Raw genomic sequence first — 14,122 nt, 5'->3', positions numbered from 1 at the left:
ATGAGAATCCCCGAGGAATCTAGCCACAAATAAATGCTATAAATTAGCACAAAGCCCAAAGATGGCTGAAAAGGACAGGGGGGGGGGAGGGGGAGAAAAAAAAAATACGCATGGCATTCTTTTGGTAGATTTCTTTTTTAATTTTCTCTTTGCATTTAAAAGTACGTTTCATCGCTCTGAGCAAAACCGCGTGTCCGATACGAATATATCATCAGTGTTGACTGGAATGCTGACTTACTGATTGGTATTCGTATTCCCGAAGCCCCCGAAACCTTTAAAAAACAAAAAGAAGAAAAAACACAACAAATAAGCAATACGTTTTAACTTGATATCACGTGCAAAACGAGTAAGCGTGCACACAAACACACACACACACACACACACACATACACACTTGTGTATTCAACAAAACAAAAGCTGATTTAAAAAAATAAAATAAAAAAAAAAACCCCGAAAAAACCTCCTGTCCCACCAGTGAGCGGTGACACGGTAATTAATTACAGTGTACACAGTTAAATTACCGACGTGTCCCACATTCACTCTGCCTCAACATCACACGCTAAAGCTCGAGCAAGCGGCAGCGTTTGTCGGAAAAGCTCGGGTTGTAGCAGCGTGCAATTACTGTCAAGTTTCTACGATGTTCTCCCGGTCTCATCTGCCACGTCTCTTCTTTCACAGAAGCCACATGAACATTAGGTTCGGTGTTCCGTTCGCGTTTTTGACGACGTCCTGATGAAGAATTCTGGTGTTTGTCGGACTCCGACGGTGAACGATCGCATGGAGTGGCGTTTAGAAAGAACGGATATGTCGGTGCCACACGGTGTTCTTATGACAAAGTAATCGATGGGCTTTGTTGGCGTGTTGATGGACTTTTAATGAAAACCGCTGGTGTTGGTTGGAGTCGTGACAGAGAACGACGGCGTTTGGATGGAGAACACGGATTTTTGCTGGCCTTCGATAGTGGATATGAGGGTCTGGAGGAGTTTTGATGGATAATGTTGGTGTTTGATGGTAAATCCTAGTGTTTGATGGGGTATTAATGAAAAACGTCACTCACGGGTGGTTCTTTGTGTTTTGATGGAAAATGTGCCATTTGTTAGCCTTCAATAGAGAAGACTGGAGTCTGATGGTGTTACTGGAGATGCCGGTCATGTTTCATGGTGTTTTATGGTAAATCATGGTGTTCGTTAGTGCTTTAACGGGGGGGGGGGGGGGGGGGGATCATTGTTGGTCATTACTGGTCAATGTTGCAGTTTGATGGTGTTGTTATGGAGAATCCTGGCCACTGACGGTTTTTCTGATCGAGCATGTTGATGCCTGATAGTGTTGTGATGGATAATGATGGTGTTTCGTGATGAATTCTGGTGTTTGACAGATGAAATAATAATGAAAAAAATCTTTAAATGTTCAAATGTTGGTGTTTACAGGCTGTCAATAGTGAATACTGGTATCTAATGATCTTTTAAGGTGAATTTTTAAAAAAATTGCCATTAAAAAAAAAAGGTGTCTAATGAAAAATGTTTTTTGTTGGTTGTTGTTGGTCAGTGCTGGTGTTTGACAGTGCTTCAGTGGTCGACACGGTCATTCTGAGGTGTTTTGCTGATAAGTGTTGGTGTTTAAAGTTGTTTTGGATGGAAAGTGTTGGATAGTGTTGTGTTTGTTGGCCTTGAATGGTGAATGTTGGTGTTTTGTTGATGTTTCATGACGAATGTTAGTGTTGGATGGTGTTTTATCGCTCCTTGATGATGATGATGATGATGGCATCCTAGTGTTTTGATGGAGAATGTCGGTGTTTTAAATGAAAAGAATGCTCTCTGTTGGTTGCTGGTGGTCAGTGTTGGCGTTTGATGGCGTCTTGATGGAAAATGTTGGTGTTTGTTGCTGAAGGTTGGATTGATGTGCACTGAGCTGAATGAAACACAACCCAGTGCACTAATAAGCAAACTGTTGTCTAGAACACTAATGCGAGGGTCAGAGATTTGTATATACAGCTTCTATCCTTTATATTTTATCTATGAACGGGCCACTTCATCCTGGCGATTTAGTCTGGGAGATTTACAGCTTGGAGGAATGTTGGTTAATAAGGAAGCTTACAACTCTCTCATAGCCAAACAACACAAACAGAGGCATGAGGGACAGAGAGCTTCTTCTCGTGATATTTATTTCAAACTTATGGAGAAAAACATTGAGGGTTGATGAGCTTTTATTTGAGCGATCGGGCCATTCCTCTGGCACGGCTTTCCGCTTCATTCCCTTCATTATAATAATGAACAACAGGGAGGCGTAAAATGTGGAGGCTCAGACAAATGAATCTATAAAATCGTTTGCATTAGCATTAATGTCTGTAGCGCTGCTTGAAAGGAAGCGCAGGCTCTCAAAGTGAGAGAAGGAAGAACGATAACGGCTCTGTGACTGGGAAAGAGGCGTTTAATAGAGACCGAGAGAACATCTCTCAGACTCGTGTGACATGCTAAATGTGTAAATGTTTGGCCGGCATGTCAGGGTTAAATCTATCAACGTTAGAATGACTGCTGGGTGTGAAATAGGTGGCGCGTTGGTGCGAACTCACCTCCGGAAGAACCGAAGCCTGAGAACCCGCCGGTCTGACCTCCGAATCCCGGGCCCTGCTGAGCCAGATTACCGAAAGTCGGCGTGCTGTTCTGAGTCGCCAGACTGCCGAAGGTGGGGCCACTGGGGGGGGACGCAAAGCTGGAAATGTGGAGGAAAAAAAATAAAAAAGGGGGAAGGAAAGAAAGAAAGAAAAAAAGTTAACGTACTACGAAAAAGTTTTACATCTTCTCTCCCCCCCCCCCCCCCAAAATCACTGAAACTGGCAGGTGACATTTTACCCCCACAACAAGAGCAATTTCTAAATAGTGTATTTATTACTATTTCAAAGAAATAATAAAAAAAATTTGATTAAAGTACAAAAACAGGGAAACAGACTTGAAAATAAAAAAAATAAAAAAAATAAAAACAAATACAGATAAAATAATAAAATGCAATAAAACTATCCCACCTGCATTGTGTAAAATATTTACAATATCGTGTCTTTAATCGTCATTGTTATTAGAACAAAATCTAAATTTCGACACCTTTTTCCATTTCACCGACTTCCCTACTGTCAGTAGTGTTAATCAGCATTAATTTGGCATTTTTATCCAAGTTATGAAGAGCTTTGGAATCAGAAAATGGAGGAAATTGTCATTTAAGGGTGACGATATGAACTTTGGGTGCGCGAAGACTTTTATTTATTTATTATTTTAGTCCAAAGTATCATTCTGGTCCAAATTTTTTATTATTAAATCTAAATCTACTCTTACTTCTAACGCATACTAAAGCGCCCTAATGTTTTATATTTTATATAGATTATACACACACACACACCATGCAGGTGATGAGCGTTGTACTTGCGTTGGACAGAAATACCCATGACCTCTGCCCCCGATATAAGAGCCAATATTTGGCAGCTGAGCTTGAAAGTGTCTGACGTGAGGCATGAAGGTGTTTAATATAAACATGAGCGGCTTTAACAAGTGGAAAATGTTAGAAGCCAGTCCAGGAACACGAGAGAGAGAGAGAGAGAGAGAGAGAGAGAGAGAGAGAGAGAGAGAGCGCAACACAGGAACAATGTAGAATAAATACGTAAAATGGAGTGTTTGTGTCCAAAGCAAAAACACACTCAAGTGACCAAACGTCTGAAAAAAAAAACGTTACATAGAGAAATAAAGCTGTTCCCGACTTCTTGCCCACTTTCTCGTAAGGAAATAAATATTCCCCAAACGCTTATGAGTGAGAAATCAGCTGTTTATTTGTAGAATAAAACTCAGGGCCAGATAGTCAGAAAAACACTGGGGGGGGTGTGAGTGTAATCTGAAACAGGTGCATGAGCTTGGGATTATCTTTCCATAATCTAACCCCTGCACCGGTTCACCGCTCCGAAATTAAACGCCTTCACGTGGAGCGCCGGAATGCGAGGAGACGAATGAGCGCTGGAATACCCCAGAACAATCGCTTATTATAATCCGTTATTATTCCCACATAATCTCAAACAACTATATACAATTTTTTTTCTCTCTACACAATCTAATCTAAATCAGATGAGATTTTTCAGTGATGTAATAGATTAAGAAATAAATGTGGAATCGGCGAACGTGAATCACATGGACTGTGTTTTCCCCCGTCATAAGAGGATAAACATCCCTCTTAATACAGTACATTTGATTCACCTCGCCATTTGGCATGGTCTAAAAACAATTAATACGCTTAAAGTCTGAGATCACGCAGCAAATAAACAAACAAACGAACAAACAAATAAATAAATAAATCAGGCAAACATAAAAGCTTAAAAGCTTAGCAACTCTGAAAACGCCTAAACATCAAACAGCCGCTTGTATTTAAAGTCACTTTACAAAGTCTAAATCTCCCCTGTATTTTCGCTAAAGAGTAAAGTATTGGCACCCCCAGCTGTGTTTGGGTGCACAGGGATTAGGCAAACGTCTGCGCCTCTAAGTATTGGCACCCTTGCGTTGTGCGAGTGTGTGCTGCCGTTAACGAGTTCGCCGTCTTGTGATTAAGACTTCACTCTAAAGGCTGACCTGTACTGGCGAGATGGCCGCCGGGCGTATCCTGCAGTCATTTGGCGTGTCGCTTGTGCACCATCCTCAGAAATTACCGCGAAGTGTTCGTGCGTGTTGCCATACCGACGTACATACCGGATGCAGTATAAGCACCATGTGACACCACGCCCACAACTGACTAAACCAAGCAACGTTGCATCTCAAATCGCTTCCTTATGTATTACTCTAGACCATTACTGGTGTAAGGCTCCACCTAATAACCTCCAGAATAACTGGTCCTACTTTTGGTGTTTGGTGGAGAAGCGCGACATGACACCGGCATGTCAGAAGTACTGCCGTGCTGAAGTGGAGCTCCTGTGGTGTTCGTTTTCCATTAATGGTTGGGGGGCAAATACATTATGCAGAGCAACAGATGGGCTCCAGTCAGTAACAGTACACTCACAGAGTGACCTGCAGGGTGAATTTATAGGGCAGGGAGGACGGGAGGATGTACTGGAATGAAAAGACGGATGGGAGAAAAGGAAGGTTGGAATGGATGGAAGGAACAAATGGATGGATTGAAGAACTGAGAGAAAAATGGATGGTTTAAGGATTGAACAGAGGAACGGACTGAAATAATGGATGGGAGCGACAGAAGGAAGGAAAGAAGGAAGGAAGGGATGGAAGAACTGAAAGAAAAATGTATGGGCGTACGGAAAGAATGGAGGAACGGATGGATGGATTGAAAAGAAGGAAAGAATGGACAGGATGGAAAGCAGCAACGGGTGGAATGAAAGAAAGATTGGATGGATGGATGGATGGATGGGAGAAAAGATGGTTGAATGGGCTGTGAATGAACTGAAAGAATAAACAGATTGGTAGACCGAAAGAACAGATGGGTGTAAAGATTGATGACGTATGGTAAGAAAAGGAATAACGGATGGATGGACGATGTTTGGATTGAACGAATGGACAAAAACAACGGATAGCATGAAAAGGAGAGATGGAAAGACTGTGTGGATGGAAAGAAGGAAGGAAGGGATGGATGGTAAGCCTTGACATGTAGATCGATCGATAGAGTCGCGTATGAAGACGGAACAAAGAAAGAAACGTGTTATTTGTGTATTAGTGTGTCAGTAATATTCGTGCGTGAGGTAAAGCGCGTACCCGAATCCCCCGACGCTGGCCGCTGACGTTCCCTCTCCGAAAACTTTGGCCGTTCCGGAGCCCAGAGGACTGGTGAAGGCCGGAGCCGAGCCAAACGTGGCCTGACCTCCGAACGCCGGAGATCCTCCAAACGAAGGAGGGCTTCCGAACGCCGGGGCGCTTCCGAACCCGCCTACAGGAAATAAAACAAAACACCGCAAACAATCATTTAAACTCTTTCAGCATGAAGACATCATAAATATAACCGTTTATTTCTTACGTTTATTTATTACTGATCAAAACGCTAATGCAGATCGATTATTCACACAATCGATTCTTATTACTGAAATAAAAACTAATCAAGGAATGTATTTATTATCAAAACTCATAACTAACATAATATAATATTAATAATTATTATTAATGCACGGAAAAAAGTCCTAAAAAACTTTAGAATACGGAAAACAGACAAAGTAAATAAGCGTCAAGCTTTGGGGAAAGCTCGGAGAGTATATTAAAAATATTTAATATTCATTATTACCTTATTATAAATAATTTTCGATATTATCATCATCATCAATTTATTTTCTAATTAGTTAAAAAACAAACAAACAATGAAAGTGTTTATGCAGATGATTCTTATAACGAAACAAAACAAAAAAGATCCAGACATTCACACTCTGGTGTCGTGTTCCACACGGCGTGACCCACGGCCATTAAATAAGCGTCTGTGTGCACTTTAGCCTCGGATAACACTCTAATCTCCGAGAGAGAGAGAGAGAGAGACAGAGAGAGAGACAGAGAGAGAGACAGAGAGAAAGAGAGACGCAGAGGCGAGCGCTGGAGGCGGTGTTGTACAGAAGGCGTTCCCCGCCGCTGTGTATTGATCTGTAACTCCACTCGTTTTGGACAGAAAGCCGGGCTGTGTTCTGAAATTACAGCCAGCCTCCGCTCACACCCCGCTGAATAATTGATCGAGCTTGTGGAATCGAATTATGCTCCCTCTGGATCAGCGCCATTAACGGCTAAAAAATGAGACTCTCCCATAATTACGCGTGACGAACGGCGTGAATTTATAATGTGCAGTGGCACAGGATGGAACTCGCTCCCAGTTTCCCTAAATCAATCATTATAACGGCCTTGACCCACTGAGCTGTACCTGTTTTAGCGGGAGTGGAGAACGATCCGAACCCCTGCGCAGCTACAGAACCTCCTCCAGCGCTGAACGTCCCGCTGGGCTTCTGCTCGCCAAACGTCGACGCTCCAAACCCAAACGTCTTCGCTCCGGTGTTCCCAAACAGGTTACCACCTGTAAACAAACAAACAAACAAACAAACAACCATCACATCACAGCACACTTTCAGCTTAATGACGCTGTAAATCACACAGGTCATCACGTCTCAGCACACACTACTGCTTCCATGTATAAATAACAAAACACTGAGGAAGTTGATTATGTTCCAGTAACAGCATGTCCTATCCTGGCTGTTACAAATTGCTGACACTGGAGACTCCTTCCATAAATGATTTAAAAAAACAAAACAGTAACATAAACATCCCTGTGTATGAGCTGTTGCTATAGAAACGATAACGCATAAGAACACGCGCATCGATATGAAGCTTCAGCAGCGCTGTGGTATAAAATCAGGCTGAAATGTGAACTTGTGGCCTAAGAGAGTGCAAACGGTTATAAACTACAGCGTGCTGAAGAGTGAACGCTATTCTGAGTAACGGTGCCTCCCCTCACGTCAGCGCCTGTCTAAACCTTCTGCAGCCGAGCTACGAAAACATCCACACTTTATCCTCCACATACCAACACAGCTATTTATTCCTCCAGTCATTAACTCTGTGTGTGTGTGTGTGTGTGTGTGTGTGTGTGTGTGTGTGTGTGTGCGCGTGAGCAGCAGCGTTTCCATCCTGTCTGTCTGTACGCTAGGAAAGGTGTCATAAGAGCTGGCATACGGATCAGCAAAACAGTAATTAGTGCGGCATTAAACCAAGATGCTATAGATGATAATTTTGTAAGGGGAAAAAAAACCCAACACACTCCAGATTGTGTGTTTCTACGAAAAAAAACCAAAAAAAAACACCAACATTTCGGTACGCATTGTGCCGCGTAACTACAAAAAAAAATTCAGATTCAACAAAATATATTTAAAAAAAAGAATCTTTTTTCTTTTAAATCCACGTATTATTAGTCGTAGTGATTATGCGGTGAGTCTGCCGTGCACGCACCACTGAACGAGCGGTTACTATAGAAACGATAACGTATTAGAACGAGCGCGTTAACATAAACGTGTCCGAACTCTTGTCCGAGAGCGCCGTTCTACAGAAATAAAAAAATAAACCTAACAAGGGGTCAGAATATCTCCTAAAGTCATATCATGACACAATTGATGACAGTATCGATATTACATGGTCGTATCGCCCGGCCCTACTCTCTAGTCTCTCGTTCGATCAGAATAAGATTTCCGGGTTCTAGAACCCTGGCAGAACCGTCACCTGTTTGATTGGTTTGACCGAAAGCGCCGGTGTTGGCGAACGGGTTTTTGTTGGCGGCGTCTTCGCTCGGCTTGCCTCCTAAACCGCTGAAAAATCCTCCGCCCGAGGAGCCGGAGGAGTTGGAGGCCCCGGAGCCGAACAAACCTCCGCTGGACGCCGGCTGTCGGGAGAAAAAAAGCAGAGGGTTAGAGGAGAAAATCTGTTGCACGCCGTTTTAAACCGTGAGAGTTAAACGCAAACGACACACAGCTCGTGCAAACTCTTCCGGATGGACGGCGTGGAATAATGATGAATAAAATTACACCACGGCACGGCGGCGTTTTCGATTCTCTACACGACAAACGGTCTGAACAGATATTATTTACTAGAAACGTATGCTTTTATCATCGTGCCTTAAGGTTCCGGGCGTCTTAAAATGACCTCGGTGATTAGACGGCTGAGAGTGGAGTGAGGAAAACACAAACCTGGTACAGAATTAAATAAAAAAAATCTGCTGGGAATAATAATAATAATAATAATAATAATAATAATAATAATGACAAGATTTAACACTTTACCTGGCCAAAGATGCTGTTGGTGCTCGGCTGCTGACCAAACACAGATGAAGACGAAGTGCTGCCAAACGCCGCTAGATTGGGAGAAGAGAGAGAGAGAGCAAGAGAGAGAGAGAGAGAGAGAGAGACAGAGAACAGAGTGTAATGAACTTTTTCAGTCTCAATTTAAATGCTGTTAAATATATATATATATTTTTAAATTCACGATGCTAAGCTGTAATCTTGTCTTTGTCAAATTTAATACATGCCCTTCAGACGCCTTCGTTTGCGCATGTGACCCCTGTTCCAGCTTTTTACCCAACGATAATAATCGTATATAAATAACTCCATGTGCACTGACTCCGCCCTAATCTGCATATTCATGAAAACAAACATGCGAACCCGGAAGTGTCGTTTTGTCCATTTAAAAGACACATTTTCCGCCAAGTAATAACTGTTTTCAAAAAGTTTGCACGTTTTTACACGAGATCAAACTTTTAACACGTCGGAGCCTAAATATTAAAAGCGTTTATAAGGTTTTTTTTTAAGGATTTTAATGACAAACATGATTAGAAATTGTAACGTTTTGAGCGGCGAGCGGAACGTGTATACGTTTTATGAAAACGAGGGTTTCAACGATTTTTAAGGTGTAAACATTGTAAATTATTCTAGTAGTTCGTGAGGAGAATGAGGAAAAGTGATCGGATACAGTTTTGTATCGGTTTTAACAGGGTTATAAGAGCAGAAGTGAAATAAAACCTGAACACCACCGAAGCAAAATTCCCCTCTGAGTAATGTCTCGATTATCGAATTCTTCCCAGGGAGCAATTTGACCTCGGAGCTGAAAAACTAAACGGGTGGATCCGAAACGCTCATTCCAAAGTCGCAGTGAAACTCCCCACAGGAAGCTGTAGATTTAATTATAAACGTATAAAAGGTAAACGAATAAAAAAAAATAACAGTGCAGTCGTTAGTAAACTGTTGCTGTATAAGCGGAATAAAACACCTTCATTCAGCTATAACGCAACACGAAGCTCTTACCCGTAGGCTGTCCGAAGCTAAACCCAGAAGACCCCGTCGTGGTGGCCGTGTTGGTTCCGAATAACGATCCCTGTCCGAACCCCGAGGTGCTGCCGCTCTGCCCGAACGCAGGAGCGCTGCTCTGCCCGAAGATGCCCGTCCCGGTGTTCGCTCCGGAGCTGGTACTGCTCGATCCAAACGAGAAGGAGCTGGCGCTGGTGGAACTAACCGAACCAAACAGCCCTCCTCCTCCGCTGCTGGACACCGGAGCGGGAGCCGAACTCACCGCAGCCGCCTGTCCGAAACCGGAGCCGCCTCCGAACGCCGACTGGCCAAAAGTGAAGCCGGCGGCCGAGCCGAATCCGACAGACGCCGGCTGTCCGAAAACCGGTTTTCCAAAACTGGAAGTGGTGGAAGGAGCGCCAAATCCCGAAGATCCGAACGCCGGGGTGGAGGAGGTACTGACCGTCTGAGCAAACACCGGAGGCAGAGCCGGAGTGGACGTGCTGACTGCTACGTAACAATCGAAGAAAATGCATGTGCAATGTGTAACAAATTATATATATTAAATATATACAACTTCGTTAAAAATAATAATAATAATAAATTAAAAAGTACAATTAATTACAATTACAGCAAAGAAGAGAGATAAAAAGAGAAAAGGTTAAGAATTTTTTTCTTTTTAACTAATACAAAAAGGCAAAGAAAAAAATACTGCGCGCATATCCGCATAATTTCATGTCTGAATGAATTAAAACTACATTTTTATGTTTGTTGATTTGTTTTTTGGAAAAAAATAAAAAGGATCTAAAATTTATTCCAATTATGGAATTTTTCATAGTATTATTATTATTTTTAAACGGGTTCTGAATCTCAATTTGCGCTCTGTAATGAGCATAATGTGCTAAATATGTGGTTTAACAGTATAGGCTCATTAATATTCAAATGTATTTGCATACTCATTAAAATTGAAGTGGAATCTTGGTGAAATGGGCGGAGCTGCTCTACCTGCTGTACTGATGACCTGGGTGAAGCTGGTGACTGACAGCGTTGTACTGTTGGTGCTCACAGCTGGCTGGGTGAAGATGGAGCCTGGAGTGGTGGAGGGTGGAGCTGGAGCTGGAGCTGCTGGAGCTGCTGGATCTGCTGCTGGAGCCGGTTGTTGCTGTTGTTCAACAGGAACAAAAATTGCCGTAGAAGAAGAAGGCGTCGTTTCCTGGACGGGTTTCGACGCCGTTACAGGCACCGTCTCAGCAGGAGGAGGCGTTGATGTGGCCGTAGACGCGGGCGTGGCCTCGGGAGCACTGCTGGGTTGGCTCAATGGATTTTCGGCCTCTTCCTGCTTGGGTTGGGAAGGTGGAGGCTCCTCTGTGACGGATGCCGGAGACGGAGTGGACGTAGAGACAGCGGAAGGTTCAGGACTCGGTTCCGAAGGAGGTTCTTCGGGCGTCGTTTCAGAAACCGCCTCGGGTGGAAGAGAAGGTTCGGGTTCGGGATGTTTCTCGGGTACGGAGGACGTTTCTTGAGGAAGCGGAACCGCGAGCAGGGAGCTGAAGGAGGGCACGGATGCCGAAGGCGCAGACGCAAAAGAGAACGTTTTGCTGGTCAGCGACGACGCCGCACACTCAAAAGGCTTAAAAATCCCGGGATTTTTAGACGCCTCCGCTGTAGTGCTGCCGGAATCCGAGCCATTTGCAGTGGCGGCGGATTCCGTAGCGTTTCTGAACGTGAACGTCTTGCTAGGACCTGTGCTTCCGGGCGGCTTGAAGGTGAAGCCCGTACTGGGCTTGGGGGATTCTTTAACCTCGTCTCCTGCGCCAACTCGGAGATCTAAGAAGTGGCCGAGTGTGTCTTCTTGAGCTTTGGGAACCGGGATGGAGTTTTTGCCTGGTTCACCCACCTGGATTACACCTGTGTCAAAATGGAGGGTGGGGAACAAAAAAAAAAAGAAACAGATGTAAGAGCTGGGTTTTTACATAAAGTAAGAAAACAAATAAGTGTTTTGCCAACAGTTCCAGCTGCTTTCAAACGATATACGGTGATGTATTTACTTTGAGAAGCACCCGCTCCTTGAGATTGAGGCGACGGGGTGCTCAGGTTGAAGGGGAACCCTCCAGGTGATCTGCAATTAACTTATGGATGTTAATCAGAAGGTAAAAATGGACTTTAAGACTTTAGTGACGAAATCAGTAAATACACACTCACACTGCTTTGCTGCTCTGCTGTTCCAGAGACAAAGTCAAGCTGAACGGCGCAGCGGGGTCAGGTTTGGGTAGCTGACCTAAACACACACACAAACACTCGTAAAAACACGACTACTAAAAATACTACTGCGAGATCGTAGATTTCAAAAGCGCAAAGTCTTACTGAACACAAAGCCGGGTTGGGCCGGAGCGCTCTCTGTGGCCGAGGGATGAACCTTTACTGCGGTCTGCGTGGCATTCTGAAGAGGATGGGGTTAAAAAAAAAAAAAACATGTCTGAGATCTACATAAATCAAGCTCGAGATACAAAACTGCACCTGGCGTCATTATTATAAGTGACGTTTCCTTAGATTAGGAAGATTTCAAGCAACAAGCGGCGATCGGGGTGAAGGCGAAGGAGCTTCCTAAAGTTCTAAACAAACGACGCTCGAATGGGAAAGAGCCATAGCAGGTTCGATACTATGCAGGTGGAAAGTTCGAGGAGCAAAAACTCATCACCTGCGCGAGAAAAAACAAGTTAAACTTCGGGACCTGATCACGTTATTATTGAAGATCATTTTATACGCAATCTGTGCAAAAAAAAAACAAAAACAACACGCTTTGACGGATATGACCTTTGAACGACCCTCCGCGAGCGAACACACACCCTCGTCATTAAGCGCCGTCACGTGTTTCGCTCTCCTGCTAGAACTTCAGACGGGTCTGGGGTACTTGACATTACCGCACCGGTGTCTCTGTACTCCCACCACCGGACAGACGACTCGGCTTCTGCGGCTCCGGTTCGAATACGCCGTGTCGATCGTTTCTATGGTAACGGCTCGTTCACGGGGACAGCGCGTTTTTATTTCACGCTCACGGGGTTCAGCTGTAACTTTTCCGACTGTTCCGGGACAGAGGAGATTTTGCGTTTCTTTCTATGAACGGATTAAAAAGTGTGACGTGTCGCTCTTTGATAAAAAAAAAATTAAAAATAAAAAAGTGTGATTGTTGTGGTGTAAAAGGGGTAAAACACTCGGGGACGTGCTGTTCTTGTAAAGATAATCATCTTGGTAAGATGTGGTAAGAGTGACTCGATCGTTTTACTGTAACAGCACGCCACGGCGTTTTATTCCTCACGCGCTTACACGCGGTACGACAAAACGCACATTACCGAGAGAAAAATAAACATGGCCGCTGTAGTTCACAGTACTCACTTTTTTGGCCTCGACGGTCGCCAGAACCTGCTGGAAGGTTTGTTCTGCAGATGAAGCCGCGGAGGCGCTGCGGGACGGAAAGAGCGAGAAACACCATTAATACCTCTAATGATGTTATTAAAGCGTGTTTTCACACATCCAGAGCAGAACAGAACGCATTACAGAGTTCGCCGAATTAATCGGACAGGACTGGACTACTGATTGGGGTGGGGGGGGATTAGAACAGTTCCTGACACAGCTATATGGCCAAAAGTATGTGCACCCCTGGGTGATAACAGCAAAATATGGTGGAATGGAAATCGGAGGGGGGGGGGGGGGAATAAAAGCAGAAATGAATTTGTTCCTGTAAAGGAACTGTAAATGTATACACACTTTTTATTTACACATTGATTTTTATTATATTTATAATTTATCACTATAGTAAAAGTCGTGTTTTTAGCCATGTATCTCCACCCCGCCACACTTAATTAAAAAAAAAAAAAAAAAAAAGTTAAGAGTCTATACTGGTGGAAAAAACCACACTGTGAAGATTACACTCCATCTCAGCACATTTTAACATACCGCTCCTTACATATTTCTGTGCCCGACCGCACCCCTCCCCCACCCCCCGTATCAGTGTTCACTTTGTTTGCTCATCAAAAACTCTGAATTATAACGGAGCAGCATGTAAACAGATTCCTGCTTATAGAGAAACAGCACTCGAGGGGCTTACATCAGAATATTCAACACATCAGCAGAGAGAGAGAGAGAGAGAGAGAGAGAGAGAGAGAGAGAGAGTGAGCGCTGAGACAGAACTCTACTGAACCCTAATGACGAACGAAAAAATTCAACACATTATGATGTTATGTGTAGATTGTTCTTCTTCTTAAATATCAAAGAATGAAATAGTGTGTGTGTGTGTTAACCTTCCTCGTCAGCGTGTCTCTGTGCTGCTTACTGAAGCTGAGTTATTATGGCTAACACATC

The 14,122-nt window shown here is 43.6% G+C and overlaps 1 protein-coding gene across 1 annotated transcript in view; it reads right to left on the bottom strand.

Moving 5' to 3' along the window:
• The window catches only part of nup214 (nucleoporin 214), a 28,203-nt gene that overhangs the window by 2,220 nt on the left and 11,861 nt on the right, over nucleotides 1-14,122 (bottom strand). The window contains exons 25-36 of the mRNA XM_053618586.1: nucleotides 13,157-13,223; nucleotides 12,128-12,203; nucleotides 11,966-12,041; nucleotides 11,812-11,882; nucleotides 10,769-11,671; nucleotides 9,782-10,273; nucleotides 8,765-8,835; nucleotides 8,208-8,367; nucleotides 6,865-7,014; nucleotides 5,727-5,898; nucleotides 2,570-2,709; nucleotides 239-272 (exon numbers count right to left, since the gene is read on the bottom strand). Coding sequence (XP_053474561.1) covers nucleotides 239-272; nucleotides 2,570-2,709; nucleotides 5,727-5,898; nucleotides 6,865-7,014; nucleotides 8,208-8,367; nucleotides 8,765-8,835; nucleotides 9,782-10,273; nucleotides 10,769-11,671; nucleotides 11,812-11,882; nucleotides 11,966-12,041; nucleotides 12,128-12,203; nucleotides 13,157-13,223 — 2,412 coding nt within the window. The remainder of the gene's footprint in view (nucleotides 1-238; nucleotides 273-2,569; nucleotides 2,710-5,726; nucleotides 5,899-6,864; nucleotides 7,015-8,207; nucleotides 8,368-8,764; nucleotides 8,836-9,781; nucleotides 10,274-10,768; nucleotides 11,672-11,811; nucleotides 11,883-11,965; nucleotides 12,042-12,127; nucleotides 12,204-13,156; nucleotides 13,224-14,122) is intronic.

This window comes from Ictalurus furcatus, chromosome 28, assembly GCF_023375685.1.
Source record: "Ictalurus furcatus strain D&B chromosome 28, Billie_1.0, whole genome shotgun sequence".
Classification (NCBI taxonomy): domain Eukaryota; kingdom Metazoa; phylum Chordata; class Actinopteri; order Siluriformes; family Ictaluridae; genus Ictalurus; species Ictalurus furcatus.
Note: the sequence above shows the minus strand (reverse complement) of the source record. Positions and strands in the feature narration are given on the sequence as shown.